Consider the following 23279-nt stretch of genomic DNA (forward strand, 5'->3'; position numbering starts at 1 on the left):
CTTTTTTTTAATTTTACCTACAAACAAACTTCTTTTACTCACATTATTTTTGAAATGTAGAGGTTGACTGTATATTTTCATTTCTCTCTTTCTTTATTTCTTTCTTTCCCTTTCTTTTTCTTTCTTTTTTTTTTTACAAAGGCATTAATGTCCTATCACTGTAAAAAAAGGAGTTAAAGTGTTCCTTTAAAGAGTCTAATGACAGATAATGACCACTATTACTACTGCTGCTGCAAAAAAACCAAAAAAACAAACAAAAACAAACAAACAAAAAAAAGAAATGCCTTTGCTGGTGTTGAATAGAAATGTTCCTTCCTTACCTAAATGCTCAGATACAGTCATGCATGTAGGAGCGTTTCCTCAGTGATTTGAATGATTTGATTTTTAAAATATTTCTGAAAGTCTCAGGTGCTTTAATCATGTTTAAAAAAAAAACAAAAAAACAACAAGCCATTATCATATGTGCCTAACCTCAATCCACTCTACAGTGTCTCAGCCACTATGCATAATTATGAGCATACAGTACAAAACAATGTCCAATATACGTGACCAAACAGGTTCTTTCAGTGTCTGAACAATGGCCTGCAGTTCAAATTCAGTGCTCACATCCTCCAGCCTGTGGTAAGACAAAGTAAGGTGAAGTCTGGCGGTAGTCTGGCTGTGCGGAAAAAAAAAAAGCTTTATTATACCTGTAGAATTATTTGGTTTGGTAATAGATATGCAAATCCAAGAGTGTTTTCTTCCTAAGTATGTCTGGCTTTGTAATATATGGCTGCCCTTACTATAAGGGAATGATGAAGATGTTGACGAGGATGGTGATGAAAGCAAGCCAACGCTGTCTCCACAGTGTCTTAGGTCATGTCTTTCGTACCAGCTATGAAAGGTTTAAGTGCGATGTTTTGTATCTCAGTGTTTACGTGCACTTCCGTAAAAGTCTCGTATGCCTACTTTCTGGGACCCAGCTCAGTTTTCTCTCAAGCAAAGATGACTTGCTTGGATCCCTAACGTTAAGTTTCAAGTCAGTGCATCTAAAAAAATAAATAAATAAATAACCTGCAGTTTCTCAAGAAAGTCAGTGAACAAACACAAAATAGCTATGTGATCCACACTACACTACTACTAAACATACTGTAACTAGACTGCACACCATATCTACATTATGTTGTGATGTAGAGTTGTATTTCTTTTTTTCTTTTTTTTTTTTTACATTTACTTTTTCAGAGCTGTGCATCTTCACCCCGTCACTGTCGTGCTATGAGAAATGGCCGTTCTGCGCCGTGCCGTCTACCAAATGCTGCACTTTTTCATCCGCTTAAGTGAATGTGAGAACTGGGCTCGTGCTTTTTCTCCTCCCACTCTCTCTTTCGTTTTTTTTTTTTTATTCCTGTCTTTTTTAAACTTGATCTCATTGTTCTGAGCAGATCAATTTTTATCAATTTAAGGAGATGATCCGAGGAAGTGATAGCTATAGGAGATTTGGTCCTGAAACTATCGAATATGACCATGTCAAGAATAGACTGTCATCGAATAATGTCTTTCATGGATCTGTGAATTTATTTACATTGATATTGTTCTGAATGCCATCAGGATCATTCCTCTTTTTCTTTTCATAGACACTGTCTCTCTCTAAAAAAAAACCCAATTATGTATGTCTGATAAACATTGTTGTAAAACTGTTATATTTTATTCCACAATATGCATTGAATGAATGAATTCATTATGCTGTATACATTTGTTAAAACAAAAATGAATGTCTTTATTACACAATCAATAGATGCCGTTTTTGTGTGCGTTATGCTTGTAGTGAATGCGTCAACTGCATGCAAGATGTTGCCATAAATCATCTCACTAATTACTCAATAGAATAAAGATGTTCTGTATCGTACATATGTGTGTGTTGTGTGTGTGTTGTGTGTGTGTGTGTGTGTGTGTGTGTGTGAGTCTTGTGATTTTGTTTGTGAGTGAGCTTTAGCCTTTGTATTGTTTTGTTCTTATAATCTAATAAGGGACCTAATACAATCATACAGCTAAAATTACTATTGTGACAATGACATTTCCCACAATATAAGAGTAACTTTTGTTATTCTTTTACTGTCCTGAAATATCATGAAAGCAAAACATGACACAGTGAAGTCTAGTGTCATCCCAAATTTATGGTAAGCTATAATCTCCACACACACACACACATACACAACTGTCTACAAGATTCTAAATATTGTAGTTCTATGTGTAGTTAAGTAGTAGTGGCTATAGTGGTTTAGGTGAATAGAGCAAGTTACAACTGTACGTATTTATTTAAATTAGTGGTAAATTTTGAAGTTGTAAAACAGCACAAAAGCTCTGACTTCCTCCAGTGCCTTTTGTCCTGTCACTATCAAGGGACTATTGTTAACAGAGCCAAACAGTTAAAAACACTGATTTTCTTCTATTTTGCAAAGGGAAAAATAACTTGTTCTTTGATAGGAACTGTAAATGCAAAAATAACTTTCTGAATTATGTATGAGATACAATTTATGCAACTGAATGTAAATTGAAGAAAGCCCTCTTTAGGCCTGCTCTGCTAGTCTGAGAGCACTGGTGTTTGTTCCGACATACTGAGGTATACCGGCACATTTATTTTCCCACTCAAGACAACCTTTTTTAGAGGTTTGGGTAGCTAGTCAATGATTAATTTTTTTGTTGTTGTTATTATATATTATTCCTCTTTGGGAGCACTGCATGTGTGCAACTAACAGTGCAACAAAAACCACGAGGGATTCAATTAAACATAATTTAAGGTCTTGGGAGATGAATAATTTGAGAAGACCAGAAAAAGAAGACACATAGAGAGGAGGATGTCAAATATTAAGCTACTCAACATTTCAGTTCAATCATTTAGTCTTTTCTTTTCAGGTTCTAGTTTTTTGGGCCATTAAACAAACTGTCCATTTGTAAGTATGTATTTAAATGAAAAGTGCTATTCAGTCCAAAAAAAAATAATAATAAAACCTTTTTCTTTCTTCTTTCATGGAGAAGATAATGTTTTCAGTTTAGATGTTTGCATTTTCATAAACGTCATACACATTCTGAAAAACAGACTTGGAAGTCCTCATATAATTCTGCAACATATACTCATTCCTACAGTGCTAAATTCATTCGTTCATTCATTTTTTTCAGGTCCAGTCATATTTGCAATAATGCACTGAACATATTAATGATAAAAAAGTAGTCTGACTTGGTGCTCATTTCCACAACCGCTTTACAACCAGGAAATGTCTGGTCAACAGCTTTATAACAAGGAAATGTCTGCTCAAGACAAAATGTATGGATGACGGCTCTGTGTCTGCAGTTCTGAACAATATGATTTCTTTCTTGGAGAGAGAAACACTTATGGGTCTAAGATTTAGCCTCAGGAGACTAACCACTCTTAATTACAAAAGCATTAGAGCCTTGAACTCCTCCATTCTCCCTTTTATGACTTTTAGTATGCTCATTTCAACAGAACCACAATCAACGTTAATCTGGTTCCACGGCCTGGAAAATGTCTCAATTTCTTAAAGTGTCCATTTCTTGCTCTCAGGCTAATGAGCACTTAACAATCAATGTTTCATCCTTAGAGGGTGGTAGTGGTTTTGGTGGTGATGATGTGCGTGAGTATATGACTGAAAAGTTTTTCTTTCTCTGTATCAGCCAAATATTTTTATAAGCCCTGAGCTAGCTTGTTATTGTTGAAAATAACATTAGGCATCACAGAATCGCAGTTGAGAAGATGAAATCATGACTCAGAAGCAAACCAGATATAGAAAACGCAAACGAGCTTGTTTGATCACGTTTGCATGCCGTATACAGATCAGGGCGATTAGCTCCTCAGGGGCCGTTGTTAGAAGCTATCAACAACATCTTATGCAGGTGAAATATCTCCTCAATTATTAATATGAAGTCATGGACGAGCTTTTATCTGTGGTTGCACCTGACTCCAGCCTGGCAGACAGAGAACTGTCGGCCTCTGTCTTTTCTCTCGCAAACACCCACTTCATATTTGTGCTGTTTATCACCACATCCTGCGATTGAATTACTGCATTAGTGCTTCACCCTCCATTGCTCTGCTATCTGTAAAACTACTTTTAGTCAGTCTACACTCTGTAATCTTATTAAACCATTATGATGCCCTCTTACTGACCCCTGTGTATGGAAACAATGACATAATTTAAAATAACAACGCACAATGTCTCAAAAAGTCAAATCATGATATCGACAAGTTGTCTATCATGCCAGTATTCGAGTGTAATATTTCAAAGCAGTAAATGCATTCTGTACTACGGATAGTGATAAAGACAGGAAGCTCCGGTTCTGAGGAGAATCATTTGAATGAAGAATGAGGCTACATATTCTCCCGGGCAGTTGCCTGGCAACGTGACATCACAATTCCTCCGTTGGGCTGATCAGCTGTCCACTCATTTCTCGGAACTTTCTGTCTCCCACAATTCTACTGGGAGAGCCATGCTGCCCCGCCCCAATTCCTCCCCTGGGTGACCATGTGTAACCTCAACAAAGCAAGTCCAGCAGCCCTGTCGCACTCTCTCTCTCTCTGTCTCTCACTCACACACACACACGCACGCACACACACACACATGTATTTCTTAATTGTCAGGTTTCAAGAAATCAAGAAAGATTCATTCAGAACAAGATATTTTACAATGAATTGCTGTCACTTAAGCATTTATGGCTGTGGTTCTTAAAACATTCTTCAATCTACCCAGAGCATTTTATACCTGTCCTCTAATGCCAAAGCTGGCACCTTTTGACTCCACTCAACAATGATTGTATAATTATTTAGCTATTTAATTTCAGTCATATTGGAGACTGAACAGCATAACAGACTGAAGGAATTAATGGTATGGTAATATCAGACTTAAATGTTTGATAGTATATTATAAGCATATAGAGAAATTACAGCAATAATGCAATGACAATGAGTAGGGAGCGCATCTTCAGTAACAACAATTGCCTATTGAATTGTTTACCAGATGGATCAATAGAAAATTATAATGGAAACCCACAACCCATGATATAAGCCCAATGATAAATGGAACAAGTAAAGGATTTCTCACCACTGCAAAGAGTTCTCAGGGTGATCTCTTCACTGGATGGAACAGCACATGAGTCCAACAGTCTATTAAGGCATTAAGGATATGGTACTATTTGAACATATTGATATAAAACTTGTACTGTGTCAGACTGCTTTGTACACCACTGAAATCGTAACCCTCACTTCAAACCAAACAAACAAACAAAAATTTCTGAGGACATTTTATGAATTCAAAGTAAAGGCCTAAAACAGAAATACACACAGCCTTTGTTGTGTGATTAAAAGTCAGTTTAATTTACATATGCTAAGCGGCATGCTTCCCTGTTCGTTCTGTGGTCCATGATGTGAGCTGAACATCATCCGGATTTAGTCTTCCATTGATGAGTGCTGTGGAGAGTAATGATTATGTGCCAGAGCTTGTGTGAGATTGTATCTGACAGGCTGTGTAAGGTCTCCTATGGGAACGGCTGTCCTGGGGTTACACTTAGTTCTGGTCAGTTCATTCTCCATATGCAGCCCTGGTCCTGGACTTTACACACACACAGCTCTGATTTCACAATCAATAGGCCCAGCAATGTTGTGTAATACCAGTCTGCAAGTTTAAGCCACAGAGGATACGCACACACGTAGTAGATTTCCAGTGCACATATAATTAAAACTAACCCCTGTGACAATGTCAGCTGAGCTGGGGGTGGGGCTCAGGGGTTGGGGTGGGGTGTGGGTGTCCAAACTGTGGGAAAAATCCAATATGGAGAGGGGATGGCTCTGTTATTTAAATAAAGAGATAAAGACATGACCGGGGACTGCTATCATAGTTTTTCATGCTTTTTTCTTTTTTTTTCTTTTTGAACTTACTGGTAATGCTTAGTGAATAGGCAGTGTATGGCTATGAGTGAATTGTTGTAGGTATCCAAGCAACAACTAGCTTTGTGTCACAACAAAACCACACAATCAGATTTACTCCATTTAAGTGGTTCACAGATGTGGGAGAACCTCAGCAACAGTGCTAGACCTCATTTTCATACATCTGAAATGTCCTAACACTGCATTTACATACAGCAAAGAGTTTATCTGTTGGGACAGCCTCTCAAATTCCTGTCTTATGTAAGTTACTCTTCTGTTATTAATTTTAACTTGAACACATTTAAATAAGGGAAACTCTTTTTTTTCTTATTTGTTACCTGCTGCTTATGTGGTTTTAGGAATATTGTGAGGAACAATGTATGATATGAAATATATATTTCAGTATTTATAACTATATTTCTAACATGCAGTGGTACTTAAAAACATATGGAACTTATCTTACAGTAATAAAATGTGTTTTAGCCCACCAGTGGGAGATAAACGTCAAGTCGTTGAAAAACGAACATCAGAACTTTTTGCCCTTTGTTTTTTCAGTCTTTGTGCTTGAACTGCCCTGACAGAATATGGTGAGTCATGAATGTCGTATACAGCCATTTCTTTGTGCCACATCAACATAAAATTGTCACTACACTCATCACCATGATCAACCTTCAAATAATTTTCCAAAACAAGAAAATATATATTAACTTCATTTGCTATTCATAACTGACGATGGTCTGACAGTCATAAAAAAGTGTCCATCTAAAAGCAAAAAAACAAAGTTAGTGCGAGATCAAGGATTTAAAAGATCTTGGTTTGAAATGCACAAGAAATAGTATTAGAACACATGTTTTCTCTGTGGAAATAAACACCTGGAATCTTAAATGAAATGCGATCGTCTGCGCAGTATCCCAAAGGGTAAATTATGCAGACGTAGCCTATAGCCTGAACGGACGTATCATGGAGCAGTGCGCCACCCTGTGAAAATTCCAAGAAGGCGCGCCTGATCCGACCTCAATCCAAACATTTCACTTCCTGGGTTCAACTCGGAAATGGCGGCGATTGTTTGGTTACCATGACGCTTCGCACGATCATGAAGATGGCGATAAAACAGTAAAAAAAAAAGTGTCTGATGGGCCAAGTGGCAACATTGTTATTTTTTTCTTTGTCTTAGACGCCCAGACGCTTTAACAGTTCAGTCATGGCCGAACTAGAGGATGAAGATTTAACATTGGTAAGTTGTTACAAATTTCGTTTTGCACTACTGTAACCAACAGCCCAGCGAACTCATTTTGCAAGATAAAACCGTGCACACTCGCAGTGTATGTTCGCGTAACGGTTCTCCAGTTATGTTTTGCGCTTGTAACTTTTTTAATGCCATAATCGTAATGAAAATAATGTTTTAGCCATGATTTGTAACGTTGTGTCTCATCGTTTAAAAATGTCAAGACAGGAGACCCCTTGTAAATTTAAGAGGGAAGGATTCGATTAAATAATACTTTAATTCATCATTCGAGATATTTCCCTATGTTAATATCTGATACGTAGTCACTTGTCATTTTTAAAAATCTATTTCAAGGTACAACACTTATTTATCTAATAGCATAATGTTTCAGGTAGTGACAGTAATGTTTAAGTTTAATGCTTTCAGTGCACTATCTCTCTCTCTCTCTCTCTCTCTCTGTTCCAGGCCTTGCTTATTTATTACTGTCAGGAGAAGTATTTCAATCATGTCATAGACATTTCAGTGAAGGCCCAAAGGAAATTCAGCAATGATCCTATCTTCACCTTTTTTCATGCCTATGGAGTTCTTATGCAAGGTAAGCCAGTGTCAATGGTAAACTGATACAATGCTTGTTTTACTTATGCTGACCTTAGTAATATATCAGTGTACCTGCCCCAACTAACTGTTCTTATCTATCTATCTATCTATCTATCTATCTATCTATCTATCTATCTATCTATCTATCTGTCTAAGTACATACATGTACAAACAAGGCTGATTTTTTATATGAGGGACTTTGTATATTCTATTGTGCTGTCTGTGTGTGAAGCTATATACTAAAGTATGCTTTTATTTTCGCTTTAATGCCACATTTCTTTTTGAGTGCAGACAGAATTCAGGAAGCCATCCAAGAATTTGAACAGATTAAGGACAAGAGAGATGTGTCTCTGTGCACTCTAATGGCCCTCGTCTACGCTCAGAAGAAACGCCAAAATCCAGGTGCTCGTATGTGCCCGTGCGAATATATGTGTGCGTGTTTGTGTACATTTGTGGGTCTACGCCACGTGGTAACAATACAATATCGTCACGTTTTGTCTTAGACCGAGGTATCATTCAAGAGCTTGATGCCAAAGTAAAAGAGGATCGTAAGAGCGCAGCCCCCATGGGTCTGTACTATGCTGGGCTGTTTCTTTGGCTGTTAGGCCGTAATGACAAGGCAAGAGAATACGTGGAGAGGATGGTCAAAATCTCCAATGGCTCCAAAGAGGTATTTTTATTCAGCCATATCTCCGCTACCTAACTGAGATATATTTCAAAGTAATGCAACATAATGAACAAAAAAGGCACAACGCCTATTCAGTTTTTCTATAACGGTGTTGAGGTTTTTTTTAGCAACTTGGTTCAAATAACAGCCTTATCAGAGACAAAGTCATGATGTAGCCAGTTACCATTGTTGATTTTCTGAGCACGACACTGTATCAGATAAACTACAATTATTCTGAATGCCTTACCAACAATCCAAAACCATTTTCCCTTTTTACTAATGTCGGGATTAATGTCTGTTGTTTAGGGGATTATCCTGAAAGGATGGATTGATCTGACGTCTAATAAGGAAGCCTATGCCAAGAAGTCTGGGAAATACTTTGAAGAGGCATTAAAAGAGAAAAGCTACGTTTTTGCCTTAATGGGAAAGGTAACCAAGGAGCATGGTTACTGCCTCTTCATGAATAATATCATTTTACTAATGCGTAAAGTAAGATCGTGGAGTTACTGCGGTTTTTGTTGGTAATCGCTCTGGGGATTTTATCAGCGATATTGTATCCAGAATATTGGTGGTATTCTGGATATGGGTGAACCAATACTGTTTGCACCCCTCATAGAATTGCTGCCTCATTTTATTCAGATAGATTCTATCTCTATTCATGAAAGCTACAGTTACTCTTACAAGATGTGAAATAAACAGTGACTTTTCACATGGAGAATGTTTATACAAAGTATTATCATCGACATATCTTTTGGTGTTAACGTATTGTCATTCTTCCTTTTTCTTTAAGTGGTCAAAAAACAGTCTGTGACCAATTGCTTTCTGTTTTGTTTACTACCCAGCCACAGATACATTGGGCTTATTCTTCTTAAATTAGAAAGCAATTTCAATGTTTGTCATAGATTTTCCTATCCCTTTCTTTCTTTCTGTCTCTCTTTCTTTCTTTCTTTCTTTCTTTCTTTCAGGCCCATCATTACGAATATCGTCAAAACTACTCTTTTGCTCTAGAGGTTGTTAACCAGATCATCGTGGGTTTCCCTGCGTTCTTGCCTGCACTGATTAAGAAGATGAAACTGCTGCTCTCCTTGCAGGACTGGGAACAAACAGTGGATGCAGCGCAGAGGTATGCCAAGATTTCTGCATTTCTTAAAGTCCAGTCCGTACAAGGGCTTCGCATTTTAGTTACTGTTCAGTTTCACCATCCTTACAGTGGTCAGGCTTTTTGTTCATTAAATCAGGTGTGTTAGTGTAGAGCAACAACTCAGATATGCAGCATAACAAAGGCCAGTACACAGACAAAGAAACATGAGTTCATTAAAGCCAGCTCAGCGGGGATGTCTGTCAGCTTTTATTCGTAACATGTCCCTTTTAAAAAAAAAAAAAAAAAAAAAAAAGATCAAAATGAGTAACACAATGTAATGTTTCTCTTTCTGAAATAATAAACAGACAGGAAAAAGGCAGGGATGGCCTTTGCAAGTCAGAGGGCTGTATTCAAGTGCAAATGAAACTCAAATGTGATGGCACACACCCGTATGGAATAACTGAGCCATTGTTCTCTGCTCTCTCCCCATTGGATGAGGGCCAGGATCTGAGAATAAAAAAGCCCATTTAGCAGGAGCACTAGGGCCACTCATTTCCCAGGGTGCCCTTCTGCAGACTGTGTGAGCTGGAGGGAGAGGAATCGTTCAGGTGGTGCTGGTTTGGGATTAACACAAGTCAGTGTGAGGGAGTGAGAGAGAGAGAGAGAGACCCCCTCTGAGCTGCAGTGTATGAATAACACACACTCACACACACTCACACACACTGTTCCTTCCCTGAACCATTGCTGAGTTAAATCTCTTCTTATGAATGAAGCTTTGTTCGCTGATTTGTTGAGGAACTGTGTTCCCTGTTGTCGGATCAGGGATTCAATATGAGATGAAATATACACATTACTCAAACAGTGTCTTGAGAAGGCTTAATATTATTTTCATCATGGATTTTAAATATAACATGGAATGGCTTAATATTATGCCTCTGTTCTGTTAAGATGTAATATACATTAGTCATGACATGCCTAAAATCTACACCTTGTCAATGTGTCAATGCGTTGATTTGTATCTGACTTTAAAAGAGCTTTGTCATGAATGCCCAGGATATTTTGACTTTGATCAGTGACTGATATGTTGATCACTTATAACAATAGTTTTACTGTGTATTAATACTTTAGCAGTTTTAAATAAGTGATGAGTGTTTCAAGTTTTACTGTTTTCAAAATTTTGCATGACATTTAAATGCGGGATAAACAATGGCAGTCTTGCAATTTTTTAGAGATATGGTTTGGTTGTAGATTTCTGATTTCCTTCTCTGATTCCAGGCTTTTGCAGAAAGACAAAAATAATCTAGAGGCTCTGAGAATGCTCGCTCTACACACTCTTTGCAGAGAGGGAGATACTGGAGAGGTGGGGACTGAAACAGCACTCTGTGATACACACACACACACACACACACACATGAACCCCCACACACAGATCTCCTGATAACAAAAGAACTTGTAGAATGGCTTTCGAAACAAAATATTAAATGTTCAAGTTCAGATTTGCGCTGTAACTGCCAATCTCTATTGAGAATCCAGATTAAAACAGGTCAGCTGAATATAATTATTAACACATGATATGCTTTGCTTAATGTTGGTTATGCAATAATTCCATGTCTGTTTGTGCAGTGTGCAAACCAGCTCTCAAACCTAAACAGTCACTTGGACCTTCAGGAACACCACAACCCTGAGCTGCTCTACAGGATGTCTCTGGCTTTCACACGAGTGGTACGAATACACCTTCAGTTCAGAGTAACTCCAAACCATGGGTTTGGCCACTGTTTATTGATGTTTTCTTTTGGTATGGTTAGCCATAGACATTGCTGTATACTATGACCTTATGACACGATAGTTCAGGGTCTATCAGAACAGGTTTGTCCTGTAAATCTCAGTCTGAACCGTTCCACACTCGCATTAGTCCACCCGATCCAGATAATGAACTCCATAGCAAACCTTCATACAGTTTCATCAGGTGTGAATGCAGTTCAGCAGAGTGTTGGTCATAATGTCTTGACTTTCGACTCATTTTAATTTTGACACTCGTTCATAATGCTCCGTAATTTATGTCATAAAAGTTTCTAAAAAGTTACTACTACCCGTTTCATGTGTATGATGCATCGTAAATAGTTAATAAAGCATTATAGACGGGCCTGTTATGCATTACGAGGTGTTATAAATCATTTTCATGTTCCCTCAGTGTGGCAGGGCGGAGAGGGTCCTTCAGCAGACCCATGCTATGGTGGAGAGGGCGTTCTCCCAGGCTTCTGCTGACTCTGACCTGGCCACCGAACTGGGTTACCAGCTGGTTCTGCTGGGTAGAGTGAAGGAAGCCATGAAATGTTACAAGACGGCTATGACGTTGGATGAGAGCAGTGTCTCCGCCCTGATAGGTAAGAGGAGTTTAGATGATTGCCATGAGACAAGCGCTGTTCAAAGAAAGTTCTGGAGAATCCCATGAGCGGTGACAAATGAGCAGCAGATGTGTTTACGAGTTGTCAGGAATCATTTTAACTAGATTCTAAGATAAACATCGCGCGGTCTAGACGTCATTATAAACATCATGTAAATCATTTTAAAAGCCCCCCAATTTGCAGATTTCATTTTCCCCGAGCGCTAGGATGTTGAGATTTGGTAGATCTTTGACGTATAAAGCTGCAGAATAGTGCCTGGTCCCAGGACAGTCTGTTTTTTGTTTCTTAGATTTGTTTTTTGAGGGGGACTGTTTACTTTTAGGCATTATCAGGTGCCAGCTCATGGAGGGCCATCTCGAAGATGCGGAGCAGCAGCTGGAATTCCTCACAGAAATCCAGCATTCAATTGGAAAATCAGCGGTAAGGAAGTTAGAAAACGCATTCATCGAACTTCTTCACTTGTGTCTCCCGAACGGTACGAACGGAAAAATAAGCTGTCTCGATGATGTGTTTTTTTTGAGTGGAGCTTTGACATTTTAAACAGAATTTTGACATGTTTTGAGCGTAACCTTTACTTTTTGTTGGAGTTTTCTTTTTTTTCTGTTTGATGGGAAATGTTTTGCCCTGATGAGTCACTGGTTCCTAAATATTTTACAGCTGGTACCATTGAGTTAATTGCTTTTAAGCCTACCCAAACATAACAGGGCTTTTTTAAGTCTTTTTACTCTTTTGTATATATTAGGTACTCCGTGGTTACATCACTTAGGGGTGATTACAATCTCTGTAAATTTAAACTCTATGCTGTAGCACGATGGACTCATAGAACCCCACAATCACTAGAAGAAGAGTCTCAAACTCATGTTTGTCCCAAGACCTTTCAAACTGACATAAACACAGTCTGGATCTATGCCATAATCCTCAGGACCTGGATCTGAGGTTTGGACTGGCTCTTGTGTTCCCAGACAAGACCACATTTTTGGTATAGTGTCCAGTGCACACATGCCGAAGTTGAAAATAAGCATGATATTGCAGGATTTCTTGTAACAAATCTTGGTTTGGGTTAGGAGTGGTCTGGTCTAAGTCTAAATTTCTGTCAGTGAGGTTTTACGATTTCAAAGGATCTTTACTTTGGTTTGGATCTTGAATGATCTGATTGATTTTTTTTGTTAGGGCACAGAGCTTGGTCAGAATTTCAAGAGGACTTTAGTGATATTGTTTTGGATTTTGGAAAATGTAATCTGATTTTTTTGGCTTTGGGGATTCTTGGCTCTCTGTCTCAGAGACTCTAACATGATTCTTGCCTCCGTCAGGAGTTGCTGTACTTGCGTGCTATCCTGGCAGTGAAAAAGCACAAATCACCAGAAGAGTTGACCAACCTCCTGAACGATGCTGTGGACACACACTTCTCCACACTCCAGGGTTTGCCTCTTAGCGTTGAGTACTTCGAGAAACTCAACCCAGACTTTCTGCTCGAAATCGTCAAGGAGTACCTTGCACTCTGTCCTGCCAAGGTTTGTACCTTTACAACATCTGACTCCACAGACTGCAGTCCTCAAGAGTGAACACTCAATTAGTCATTTCTCAATTTTCTTACTCTCGTTATTAGTTAGTACAGTTTTGTCTTTGTTGTTCATGTAATTTGAGCTAAAAGATCATGACCCGGACACATGGATGCACCACTCCATTTATCATGCATCACTAAAATTACAATTACAGGTTTCAGTTGATGAAATTGTTGTCTCATAGCCTCCAGCTCCAGGTCAGCCCCCTGCCCCCCAGCTTCAGCACTGCGCCTCTGTACTGGACACTGTGGTCAAAATTGTCCCCGGTCTCCTGCAGGCTGTATTCTTGATGGCCAAGGTTAGATTTCAGTCGGGTGAGTTTCATTGTCTTTTGTTTTATTGCAGATAATATAAGCTCCATTTTCATAGGTCTTTAGTTTGTATTACCAATAGAATGCACAAGAGGGCCCTCTGACTATATCATTAAAATTCACCATGGCAAATTTGATAACTTGATAAAGATAAAATCTTTTGTAATCTTCTGTAAGGTAAAATCTTAACAAACGTACGCCGTAAAACTTGTATGAACCTTGATGTAGACTGCCGTATGGACGTCCGATTCTTTATCAATTTTGAATACTTGTGGCACTGTAGGTGATATTGAAGCAGCTCAGAGCAGTCTACAGCATTGTTTGGACCAGAACCCTTCCCATGCTGAAGCCCATCTCCTCATGGCCCAGATCCACCTGATGCAGGGCAACTTCAAACTCTCTTCCCAGTCCCTGGAACTCTGCCTCAGCCATAACTTTGAGGTAAGAGATGCTGAACTGGACCGTGAGACCGTTAGTCAGAGATTTATATGGCAGATCATGTTGATTATGTGTGTGAATCATACATTTGATTGACTGTGTATGTGTCATATGGTAATAGTTATTACAGGGGTCTAACTTCATAGCTTCATAAGTGCACAAATGGCTTATTGAGAGGACAAAAGTCTGGGCAGTTCCCGAGTCTACAGAATCGCAGGCCCTCTGATGGGTTCTCAGTTCCATCTTACTACATTGTGTTCTGCTCTGCACTAATCATATTTGCTTTGATGGAATCTATTTGCCTCTTTTTTTAACAACTGTTTATTCTTCTCTTCTCTTCTCTTCTCTTCTCTTCTCTTCTCTTCTCTTCTCTTCTCTTCTCTTCTCTTCTCTTCTCTTCTCTTCTCTTCTCCTCTCCTCTCCTCTCCTCTCCTCTCCTCTCCTCTTCTCTCCTCTCCTCTCCTCTCCTCTCCTGTCCTCTCTTCTCTACATTATTCTTATACATTCATGTGAGTCATTTCCTGTCTGTCTGGTTAGATCCGGGAGCACCCGCTGTACCACTTGATAAAAGCCCAGGCGCAGAGGAAGATGGGGGAGCTGCGGGAGGCTATTCAGACACTCCAGATGGCCATGAGTTTACCTGCTATGCGCAGAGTGGGTTCCTCTAGCAAGGGCAAGAGCAAGAAAGTAGAGCTAAGCTCCTCAGACAGTGTGTCAGTCTTCCTTGAGCTCACAGAGGCTCTATGGCTCAATGGAGAACAGGTTAGCAGACTGTTAAACGCTTTTGGTGCATCGTTCACTTAACAACAAACAATGAGTAAATGAACCGTTGGGTATAGCAAATCTTTAGGAATCTCAGGCTGATAACCATCATGCCCAAGGCATGTTGACCGTTACTTTGAATTATGGTTGAATCAGAAATTATTTATTTTATAATAACAACTCAAATGAATCATTTTTTGAATAATAACAGGGTCTTGCCGCAGTTGCGGTATACATTTTATGGTACTTTTTTTACACAGTTTATGGCAGTTTTGCTGGAGAAAAATGGACCACATATGTGTTTACGTACGCCAGGGACTTTGTGAACGGTTTATTATCTGATAGAGATTCATGGCTTAAGCTTTCAGCCTGTATACTGTTTAAATATAACCTTTCCCAACTCTGTTTGGGTCTAGCTTGTCCCTAAACCCCTGTAGCCTTGTCACATAGCCGCACATAGCAGGTATATCTACAGTAACTGTGAAATTACTTGTGGAAAAATGAGTTATTGATTGAATTATCTATTTTTGCTCGAGACTCTCAATGAGCGTAAGTGAATCTCTATTTGTTATGTTCGTTGTTCCAGCACGAAGCAGCAAAAGTGATGCAGGACGCAATAAACGAATTCACTGGCACTCCCGAAGAGCTACGGGTGACCATCGCCAACGCCGACCTGGCTCTGCTGCGCGGCGACACAGAGCTGGCATTGAGCATGCTCAGAAACATCACGCCCGAGCAGCCGTATTACGTCCAGGCCAAGGAGAAAATGGCGGACGTTTACCTGAATCACAGGAAGGACAAACGCTTGTTTGTCAGCTGCTACAAGTAAGGAAACAATCAATATTTTTTAATCCATCATAATAATCGCATAATGGTAGCCCATACCGAGCGTTCCTGCCATTGGGTTGTGAGAGATTCAGAATATTTCATTTTGTAAAAAAAAGAAGAAGAAGTAGAAGAGGAAGAGAAAACATGCATAAAATGTATCTCGCAGCTTTAGTAAGGTTTGGAAAATGCAGTATCTTTTGTTAACTTAATGGTTTTGTGAACTATCTGTTCTCCAGTATTGGACTTCATTATCATTATTATTATTATCTGTTATGTAAACCCAGCCACATCCCCCATTAGGGTACCCAAGTATCAGACAATTAGCTCACAGTAACCATGTTACAGGTGAAAGTAATCTCAGACTGTTGAACTTGCCCACTCATGTAGAATGGTTGGCTCTTGTGTTGTGAAAATGTGCTTATTCATCTGTCACATATCTGCCTGTAGGCTTTCCTCTTATCTCGTGACACTTGTGTTGACAGGCCTGTGTTAACAAAGCCACAGACATCAGAGAGAAGCCACAAAGTGTACATACAAACACACACGCACATGTGTGCGCGCATGCACACACACACACACATACACACACACACACACACACACACACACACACACAGAAACGAAAAGCAGCAAAAACTCAGCTTATCTAGTTATCTCTCTCTCTTTATCAGGGAACTGGTGGAGAAACTGCCAAACCCTCATACCTATCTTTTACTTGGCGATGCCTATATGAACATTCAAGAGGTCGGTTTTATTTTTTATATTTACATATGAATTTCTGTTAATTTATTAAATTATTCTACATTCACTGCATATGTGTCCCTCTTTGCACGTGAACAATAAAAATGTCTGTAAAATACTTTGGCTTTGAGTACTGTATGTGTGTTTATGAAATTCTGGAAAGGACCTCCCACTCATCTCAAAAATATTTCTGATGTTTTGTAAACAAAGTGTGTGGGAGTGTGTTGCCTTTCCTGCATGTTTCCAGTACATACCGGAACATTTCAAAAACTAGCACTTTTATCTGTTCTCAGCCGGAAAAAGCCATTGAAGTTTATGAACAAGCTTTGAAGAGGAATCCCAAAGATGGAAGTTTGGCCAGCAAGATCGGAAAAGCTTTAGTCAAGACCCACAACTATGTCAAGGTAAGCAGTAGTATGACTAAACAATTACCGTAGCGTACAATGTCAAAACATCTTCCCGCAAGTGCTCCATAAGGCTGCGTCTTGAGCAATCCTGTTTTCCCAGGCCATAAATTATTACGAGGCAGCGCTGAATAGCGGTCAGCAGCACTTCTTGCGATATGACTTGGCCGAGCTTCTGATGAAACTCAGACAGTATGAACGCTGTGAGAGAGTCCTGCATGAAGCCCTCACTCATGACCCTGGTTAGTGAACATACACCCATTCACACACACACACGCGCATGTATACATCCATACACAGATACACACACACACACGCACACAATTTACCAAGGAAATGGAGTAAATGTAGACATATTTAAAAGGAAAATCTAAGGCATTCATCAAGAGATTTTCATGTCATTTACAATGTCGTTAAATTCTTGATCGTAATTTCAGAACGGTAAGTTGACGAATTGAGTCTTGTTTGAAGCAGCTCTCAAAGCCTGGTTCGTTTTTTCTTTTCTTTTTTGATGATCATGTCGATTCTTATCTTTTAAATTAAGCTCATTGTCTGTTCTTGTTTTCTCTCTCTGTAGTGAATGATTTGCCCTCCCTAACAGAGGACTGTCGGTACCTGGTTCTCCTGGCAAAAATACAAAGTAAAGTCGACAAACACGAAGAAGCTTTGCTTTCTCTGCAGAGAGTACGTTTCATCATTGCTTTTTGTCTGTGAGAATAAGATGACATCTAAACCTACTGTATCTGTTCCGCATAAATTGCTGTGTCTGGTCCAGATACCGTCAAGGTTTCAAAACAAGGTTGAATTCCCAAAACGTGGTGAGTACCAAGTTTGAAAGGTTGATCGTGTTTGCCCCCGTAGGCCCGGGATGTGCAGGCGAAGGTGCTGAAGCGTGTGCAGTTGGAGCAGCCCGACGCCGTCCCCGCGCAGAAACAGCTTGCGGCCGAGATATGCGCGGAAATCGCCAAGCATTATAGCAGCCAGAGGGGCTACGAGAGAGCAGTGAAATTCTACAAAGAAGCTCTTGTTTACTGTGAGAGCGATAGTAAGGTCGGTCAGAGCAAATCAATGATTCAGTGTGTGTGTGTACTCTCTGCAGCTGTATCTGAGAGAGACTCGCTAAGCCTTTTGTTCTGTCCTGTGCGGGAATGTGGCATGTGAACTTGTGTGTCGGACACCTTGTGCACACTTTAACCTCTGCCTTCGACTGCATTACGTGATTAACTGCGATCTGTGCAGACAGAAACCAGCCAAACAACGTGTTTCATTCAGACACCTTCAAATGTAATTTAGCTTTATTTCATTCTCATTACCTTAATGTCAGAGAATTACGACCCAGCGCGATTTACAAAGCCGAGAGGAACAATACCTTGACGAAAAAGTATGAATTAATAATAAAAATATTGAGCACGTTGAAAGGTATAGGCCGCTCTTGTCAAGTCCCATTTAAACTTGCATTAAATGTGATTGAAAGTGTGTGTGAATTCTCTATCAGGTGATGTTGGAGTTGGCCCAGCTGTACCTCACTCTAGATGACATGGAAGCCTGCCAACAGCAATGCAGCGTGCTATTGCAGAACGACCAAGTGAATGAGCCCGCAACGCTGGTTAGAACCTCGCTGCTCCTCCCAACACAAAGAAAATAAATGGACTCTAATCCTATGGCTGAATCCTGTCCTGACTGTGTTGTAACAGGGGTGTCCTGTTTCTTTGCTCTGTAGATGATGGCAGATCTGATGTTCAGGAAACAGGACTACGACCAAGCGGTGTTTCACTTTCAGCAGCTGCTGGAGCGGAAACCAGGTGCGTTCCAACCTCTCTTTTACTTCTGTCTCTCTCTCTCCTTTTGGCCTTTCCAGTTTCTGAATAAAAGACAAGATATTGAGTTCTTAGGTGGTTTGTAGGCAGCATTAAGGCACGGAGGTCCAGATTCAAACAGCTGACTTCTTTGAAGTCAGAGACTGTACGTGAAATCATCCTAGCTCAAGCGAAGGGCAGTTATAAAAGAGCATTGTAGGTTTTCTTCTTGCGTAGTTGGTTTGGAGTGATGAGAGGAGGTTACTGGTCGGAGCACTCTGTGAGCTGGTACAGTACCAGTTATCTCATCTCATTTTTCTTAACCGTGCTTCAGCGGCACTTTGACTGAACTGGTGATGCTAGTTTTAGCTCCCTCCAGATGAGAAATCTTTCACTTGTATTTCCTCTCAGACAACTACCCTACCCTGTCCCGTTTGATTGAGCTACTGAGAAGAGCAGGAAAGCTGGAGGAAGTCCCCAGATTCCTGGAGATGGCAGAAAAACACTCACCTAGAGCTAAATTTGACCCTGGATTCAACTACTGCAAGGGACTCTATCTGTGGTGAGATTATTGATTAAACTCAGGACTAGATAATCAGTTTCAAATGACATCTGGAAATCCTTAGAGTTTGGAAATAGACTTCTATATTTTATCATGTTTGGGCATTTGACATTGTTTTCTGATCTGTGCCAATGCAGACTTCAGAATATATTAGAATACATTGGTCAATGTATTTTAAAACATATGTTTTAGATTTTTTTTGTTATAACTATGCTAGTTTGTCTTCACAAGAGCACAGTGTATGTAGAAGCTTAGTTGCCATTATTTCAAAAGTTTCCAGTATCTTAAGAGCTTGACTTACATTATATTGTTTTGTGTGTGTGTGTGTGTGTGTGTGTGTGTGTGTGTGTGTGTGTGTGTGTGTGTGTGCAAATGCACTGGTGTATTAGGTACACTGGTGAACCAAATGATGGCTTACGCCACTTTAATAAGGCTCGTAAGGACAATGACTGGGGCCAAAATGCAGTGTACAACATGATTGAAATCTGCCTGAATCCAGACAATGAGACAATGGGAGGGGAGGTGTTTGAGAATCTGGATGGAGAAATGGGGTGAGTTGGTATCCAACTAATTCTCTGATTGGACAGATGGAGAAATGGGATGAGTTGGTATTCAACAGAAGTCTCTGATTGGACAGATGGAGCCTATAGTCTGCTCTTTGTTCCCGAGTGTAACATTTTAATTATATGACACTTTTCACAACTTCATCTCAATGTCTTCAGTATCTGACTTGACAAAAATAAGCATCAGGTCTCATGGTAGTACATTCGTGTTGACTTTCATAAATTGGTTTTGTACCAACAATGTCTAAAGAAGTGTACCTATTATAAATATAAATAAAGTATTAGTCTTAATACCAATATCTCACCCTGAACTCTTGTCTCTTTTCAGGAACTCTACAGAGAAGCAGGAGTCTGAGCAGCTGGCTGTAAGAACAGCAGAGAAACTGTTAAAGGAGCTGAAACCTCAGACACCTGAGGGCCACATCCAGCTCCGCATCCTGGAGCACTACTGCTTATTAGCCACCAAACAAAAGGCCAACGTGGAGAGGGCGCTTAGCATGTTCACCGAGATCGCAAACAACGAGGTGTGTGAACCATGCACACAACACACATTCATTCACACCCATATGTGCAAATTTGACTTCCCCAAATGGCCACATATTAAGCAGAGTTGTTTGTTTTGGTTAATGATGGTTAATGATTCAATGATGCACTAATGTTTGTTCTAACAAGTTACCATTGAAAAGAAAGATCTTTCTAACAGGAACATGAAGTGTTTCCCTCATATTTTCTGAAAATTTCTCTGCTGTACATAACTGTAGTTGTTATACGTATGTAGTTGTGTAGTTTTTAATAACTGTAGTTATTTGCACAAACATGTCATAACCAAAACAGTAGTTAGTTGTACAAACGTGATATGATGTGAAGTGAAAACACAAAGGATAAATATTTCTCAAACAGAAATGACTTTTACCAAGTGATAATAGAGATTATTATTCACATACACAAGGGGTTTTTAAAGCACAGTCAAAAATGCCATTATTTTTACAGATGCAATATCATTTTAGTGTATTGCCTCATAACCGGTAACTTTAATATATGTCAGCAATCATTAAGTATCAATTAATGTATTGTAAGGCTTCACTGTCTTGCATCCTACACTTTCTGACACTGAGAGTATTGTATGGCAATGATTTCCTTTACACTCCCCTGAGGTCAAACTGTGTTTATTACCTGCTGCATCACAGAAGGACCATGTTCCTGCTTTACTGGCCATGGCTACCGCATACATGATCCTAAAACAAACACCGCGGGCAAGGAACCAGCTCAAACGCGTAGCCAAGATGAACTGGAACATCGTCGACGCGGACGAGTTTGAGAGGAGCTGGCTGCTTTTGGCGGACATTTATATCCAGTCGGGCAAATACGACATGGCCGGCGAACTGCTTAAGAGGTGCCTGCGTCACAACAAGGTCTGGATCAGAGAGGTTACAGGGTTTCTATGGTGACCTGACACAAGTTTTAACCACTTTTGAAAAAAAAAACAAAACAAAACAAAAAAAAAACATTGTGACCAGGGAATAATTGTTACAAGGGTCTAAAGTCATTGAGGCAAAACAGACTGTTGTCAGCCTCCCTAGATTTTCTTTCAAATCCATCATTTAGAGTTCAGAGGAGAAGGTGAATATGACTTAATATGATAGATTTTAAGCTGTTCTGTGAAGTGTGTCCATTCACTTGAGTCGTTTTGTTAGCAATCGCTGATAAAGATCCATTTCTGATGTGGACGCATTCTAATATATTTTAATGACGATGTTTTATTTTCGCAACGCTTGTTATATGTTGTCACAGCTAAAATACCTCTTCACTAATCATTCTTAGAGAATCAGTCATCTGTCTGTGCAATGAATGATTTGAAAGGATAACTGTTTGTCTGTTCATTGTAGTCATGCTGTAAAGCGTACGAATATATGGGATATATAATGGAGAAAGAGCAGGCGTTCAGAGACGCAGCCATGAACTATGAAATGGCCTGGAAGTACGGCAACCAAACCAACCCCACCATCGGTATGTGTGAGCGTCGAGTAGGACTGAACCTCACTGCGTTTAGTGACCAGAATATGGGTTTTGCTTATGTTTACATGTGTCTGCCTACAGGTTACAAGCTTGCATTCAACTACCTGAAGGCAAAGAGGCATGTGGATGCCATAGACGTGTGTCATAAAGTGAGTACCTGTCTAACATTTTTATATGCATTTTAAATTCTGAATTGGACACTGAGATGTTGACTGTTTCTTCTGTAAATATACTGACTACATTTTTTAAAGACTATCCAGAAGAATGTTGTTAAGCTGTTTGGTCTTTGTGACATCATCATACATCCAACACTGTCTATCTATGATCATTCATGTCTAACATGTTGCCTTCCACAGGTCTTGGACGCACATCCAAACTACCCGAAGATAAGAAAGGATATCCTGGACAAGGCCCGAGCAGCCTTAAGATCATAATACTTTTATATTTCATAAATACATATCCTTATGGGCATGTTATGACACTTATTTTTGTATAGAGCTCATAGACGTTTTTACATGTGTTCCAACATTACTTATGACTGATATTTGTATCTTATTCTGGCATAATTTATTTCAGAGTTTCTTGATTAAATATATAAAACAGCTCAATGTTTTCAGTTTTTATTGCAACGATTTCAAAATTATACTTAATTCATATCTGAACACAATTATTTAAGTTGAGAAAACTTCGTGATTTATCGCTATTGGGGGGGGGGGGGGGTGCTATTTTAAGGCACAATATAGAATTCTGAAACGCTATTTTCAGTGTGCTGAGTGTCTGAGATGATCGCTGTGTTTTAATTAAATAAGGAACCGTTCCTTTGTAGTTCCTCTTGGCAACCAGGACTACACTCCTCCGCAGGGAGTTAACGCTTGTAAAGAGACTTAAATAGTTATGTGCTGCTGCCACTATTCCTTTAGCCTACATGACTAATCTAAATAATTTTTCATTCCGATACAATGGAAGCTTAACGCTTTTTCTCACAAGTATGACTTCATTTTGCGGATGGCTATATTATACTCACAGATACCTTTAAACTTTGAAAATATGTTTGACTAATAAGAAAAAAAAACTGTATATAATAAGGCGTTTTTAACCCAAAACTATTTAATTCGTGGTGATTTCATCAGAATTAATTAATTTCACCACATTTTCCTGTTATGTGTGTCAAATAATTCGCCGAATCTATTCATTCTCAGAAACAATATCAGACGTCAATCTTGTATAGGGTCCCACAACACATTTTTGGCTACCAACCGCGTAATGGTTTGGCGAAGCGCACAAAGAGACCTAGAGGAAACTTACGGTAAGTGTTCAGCGGTTGCCCTTACTTGGCATGCTTGTACAGGGGATGGTGTAAAGCCATCCTGATACTTCTTTCACGATGGCCATCGCGTCTAATTTCTTTTC

At 39.4% G+C, this 23279-nt stretch overlaps 1 protein-coding gene across 1 annotated transcript; it reads left to right on the forward strand.

The window, feature by feature from the left end:
* Positions 1 to 7112: 7112 nt before the first annotated feature.
* ttc21b (tetratricopeptide repeat domain 21B) lies at positions 7113 to 22311 on the forward strand. The gene is made up of 29 exons (XM_030785982.1): positions 7113 to 7145; positions 7602 to 7731; positions 8025 to 8135; positions 8237 to 8403; positions 8707 to 8829; positions 9366 to 9523; positions 10757 to 10841; positions 11105 to 11203; positions 11673 to 11865; positions 12209 to 12306; positions 13197 to 13397; positions 13633 to 13762; positions 14043 to 14200; positions 14735 to 14959; positions 15546 to 15784; positions 16459 to 16531; positions 16822 to 16932; positions 17036 to 17174; positions 17510 to 17616; positions 17794 to 17982; positions 18428 to 18538; positions 18653 to 18734; positions 19140 to 19290; positions 19680 to 19841; positions 20182 to 20377; positions 21041 to 21265; positions 21740 to 21860; positions 21951 to 22018; positions 22226 to 22311. Exons 1-29 carry the CDS (start codon positions 7113 to 7115, stop codon positions 22301 to 22303), a joined length of 3963 nt encoding a protein of 1320 aa, XP_030641842.1. The 3' UTR covers positions 22304 to 22311.
* The last annotated feature ends 968 nt before the right edge of the window (positions 22312 to 23279 follow it).

Source organism: Chanos chanos, chromosome 10, assembly GCF_902362185.1.
Source record: "Chanos chanos chromosome 10, fChaCha1.1, whole genome shotgun sequence".
Lineage (NCBI taxonomy): Eukaryota > Metazoa > Chordata > Actinopteri > Gonorynchiformes > Chanidae > Chanos > Chanos chanos.

Excerpts from the sequence above, each read along its gene's own strand:
- ttc21b (XM_030785982.1), top strand. The coding sequence starts at position 7,113 with ATGGCCGAACTAGAGGATGAAGATTTAACATTG. Across the intron at positions 8,830-9,365 it reads TTTTTGCCTTAATGGGAAAG|GCCCATCATTACGAATATCG; the intron begins GTAACCAAGGAG and ends TCTTTCTTTCAG. Across the intron at positions 16,532-16,821 it reads CCTATATGAACATTCAAGAG|CCGGAAAAAGCCATTGAAGT; the intron begins GTCGGTTTTATT and ends ATCTGTTCTCAG.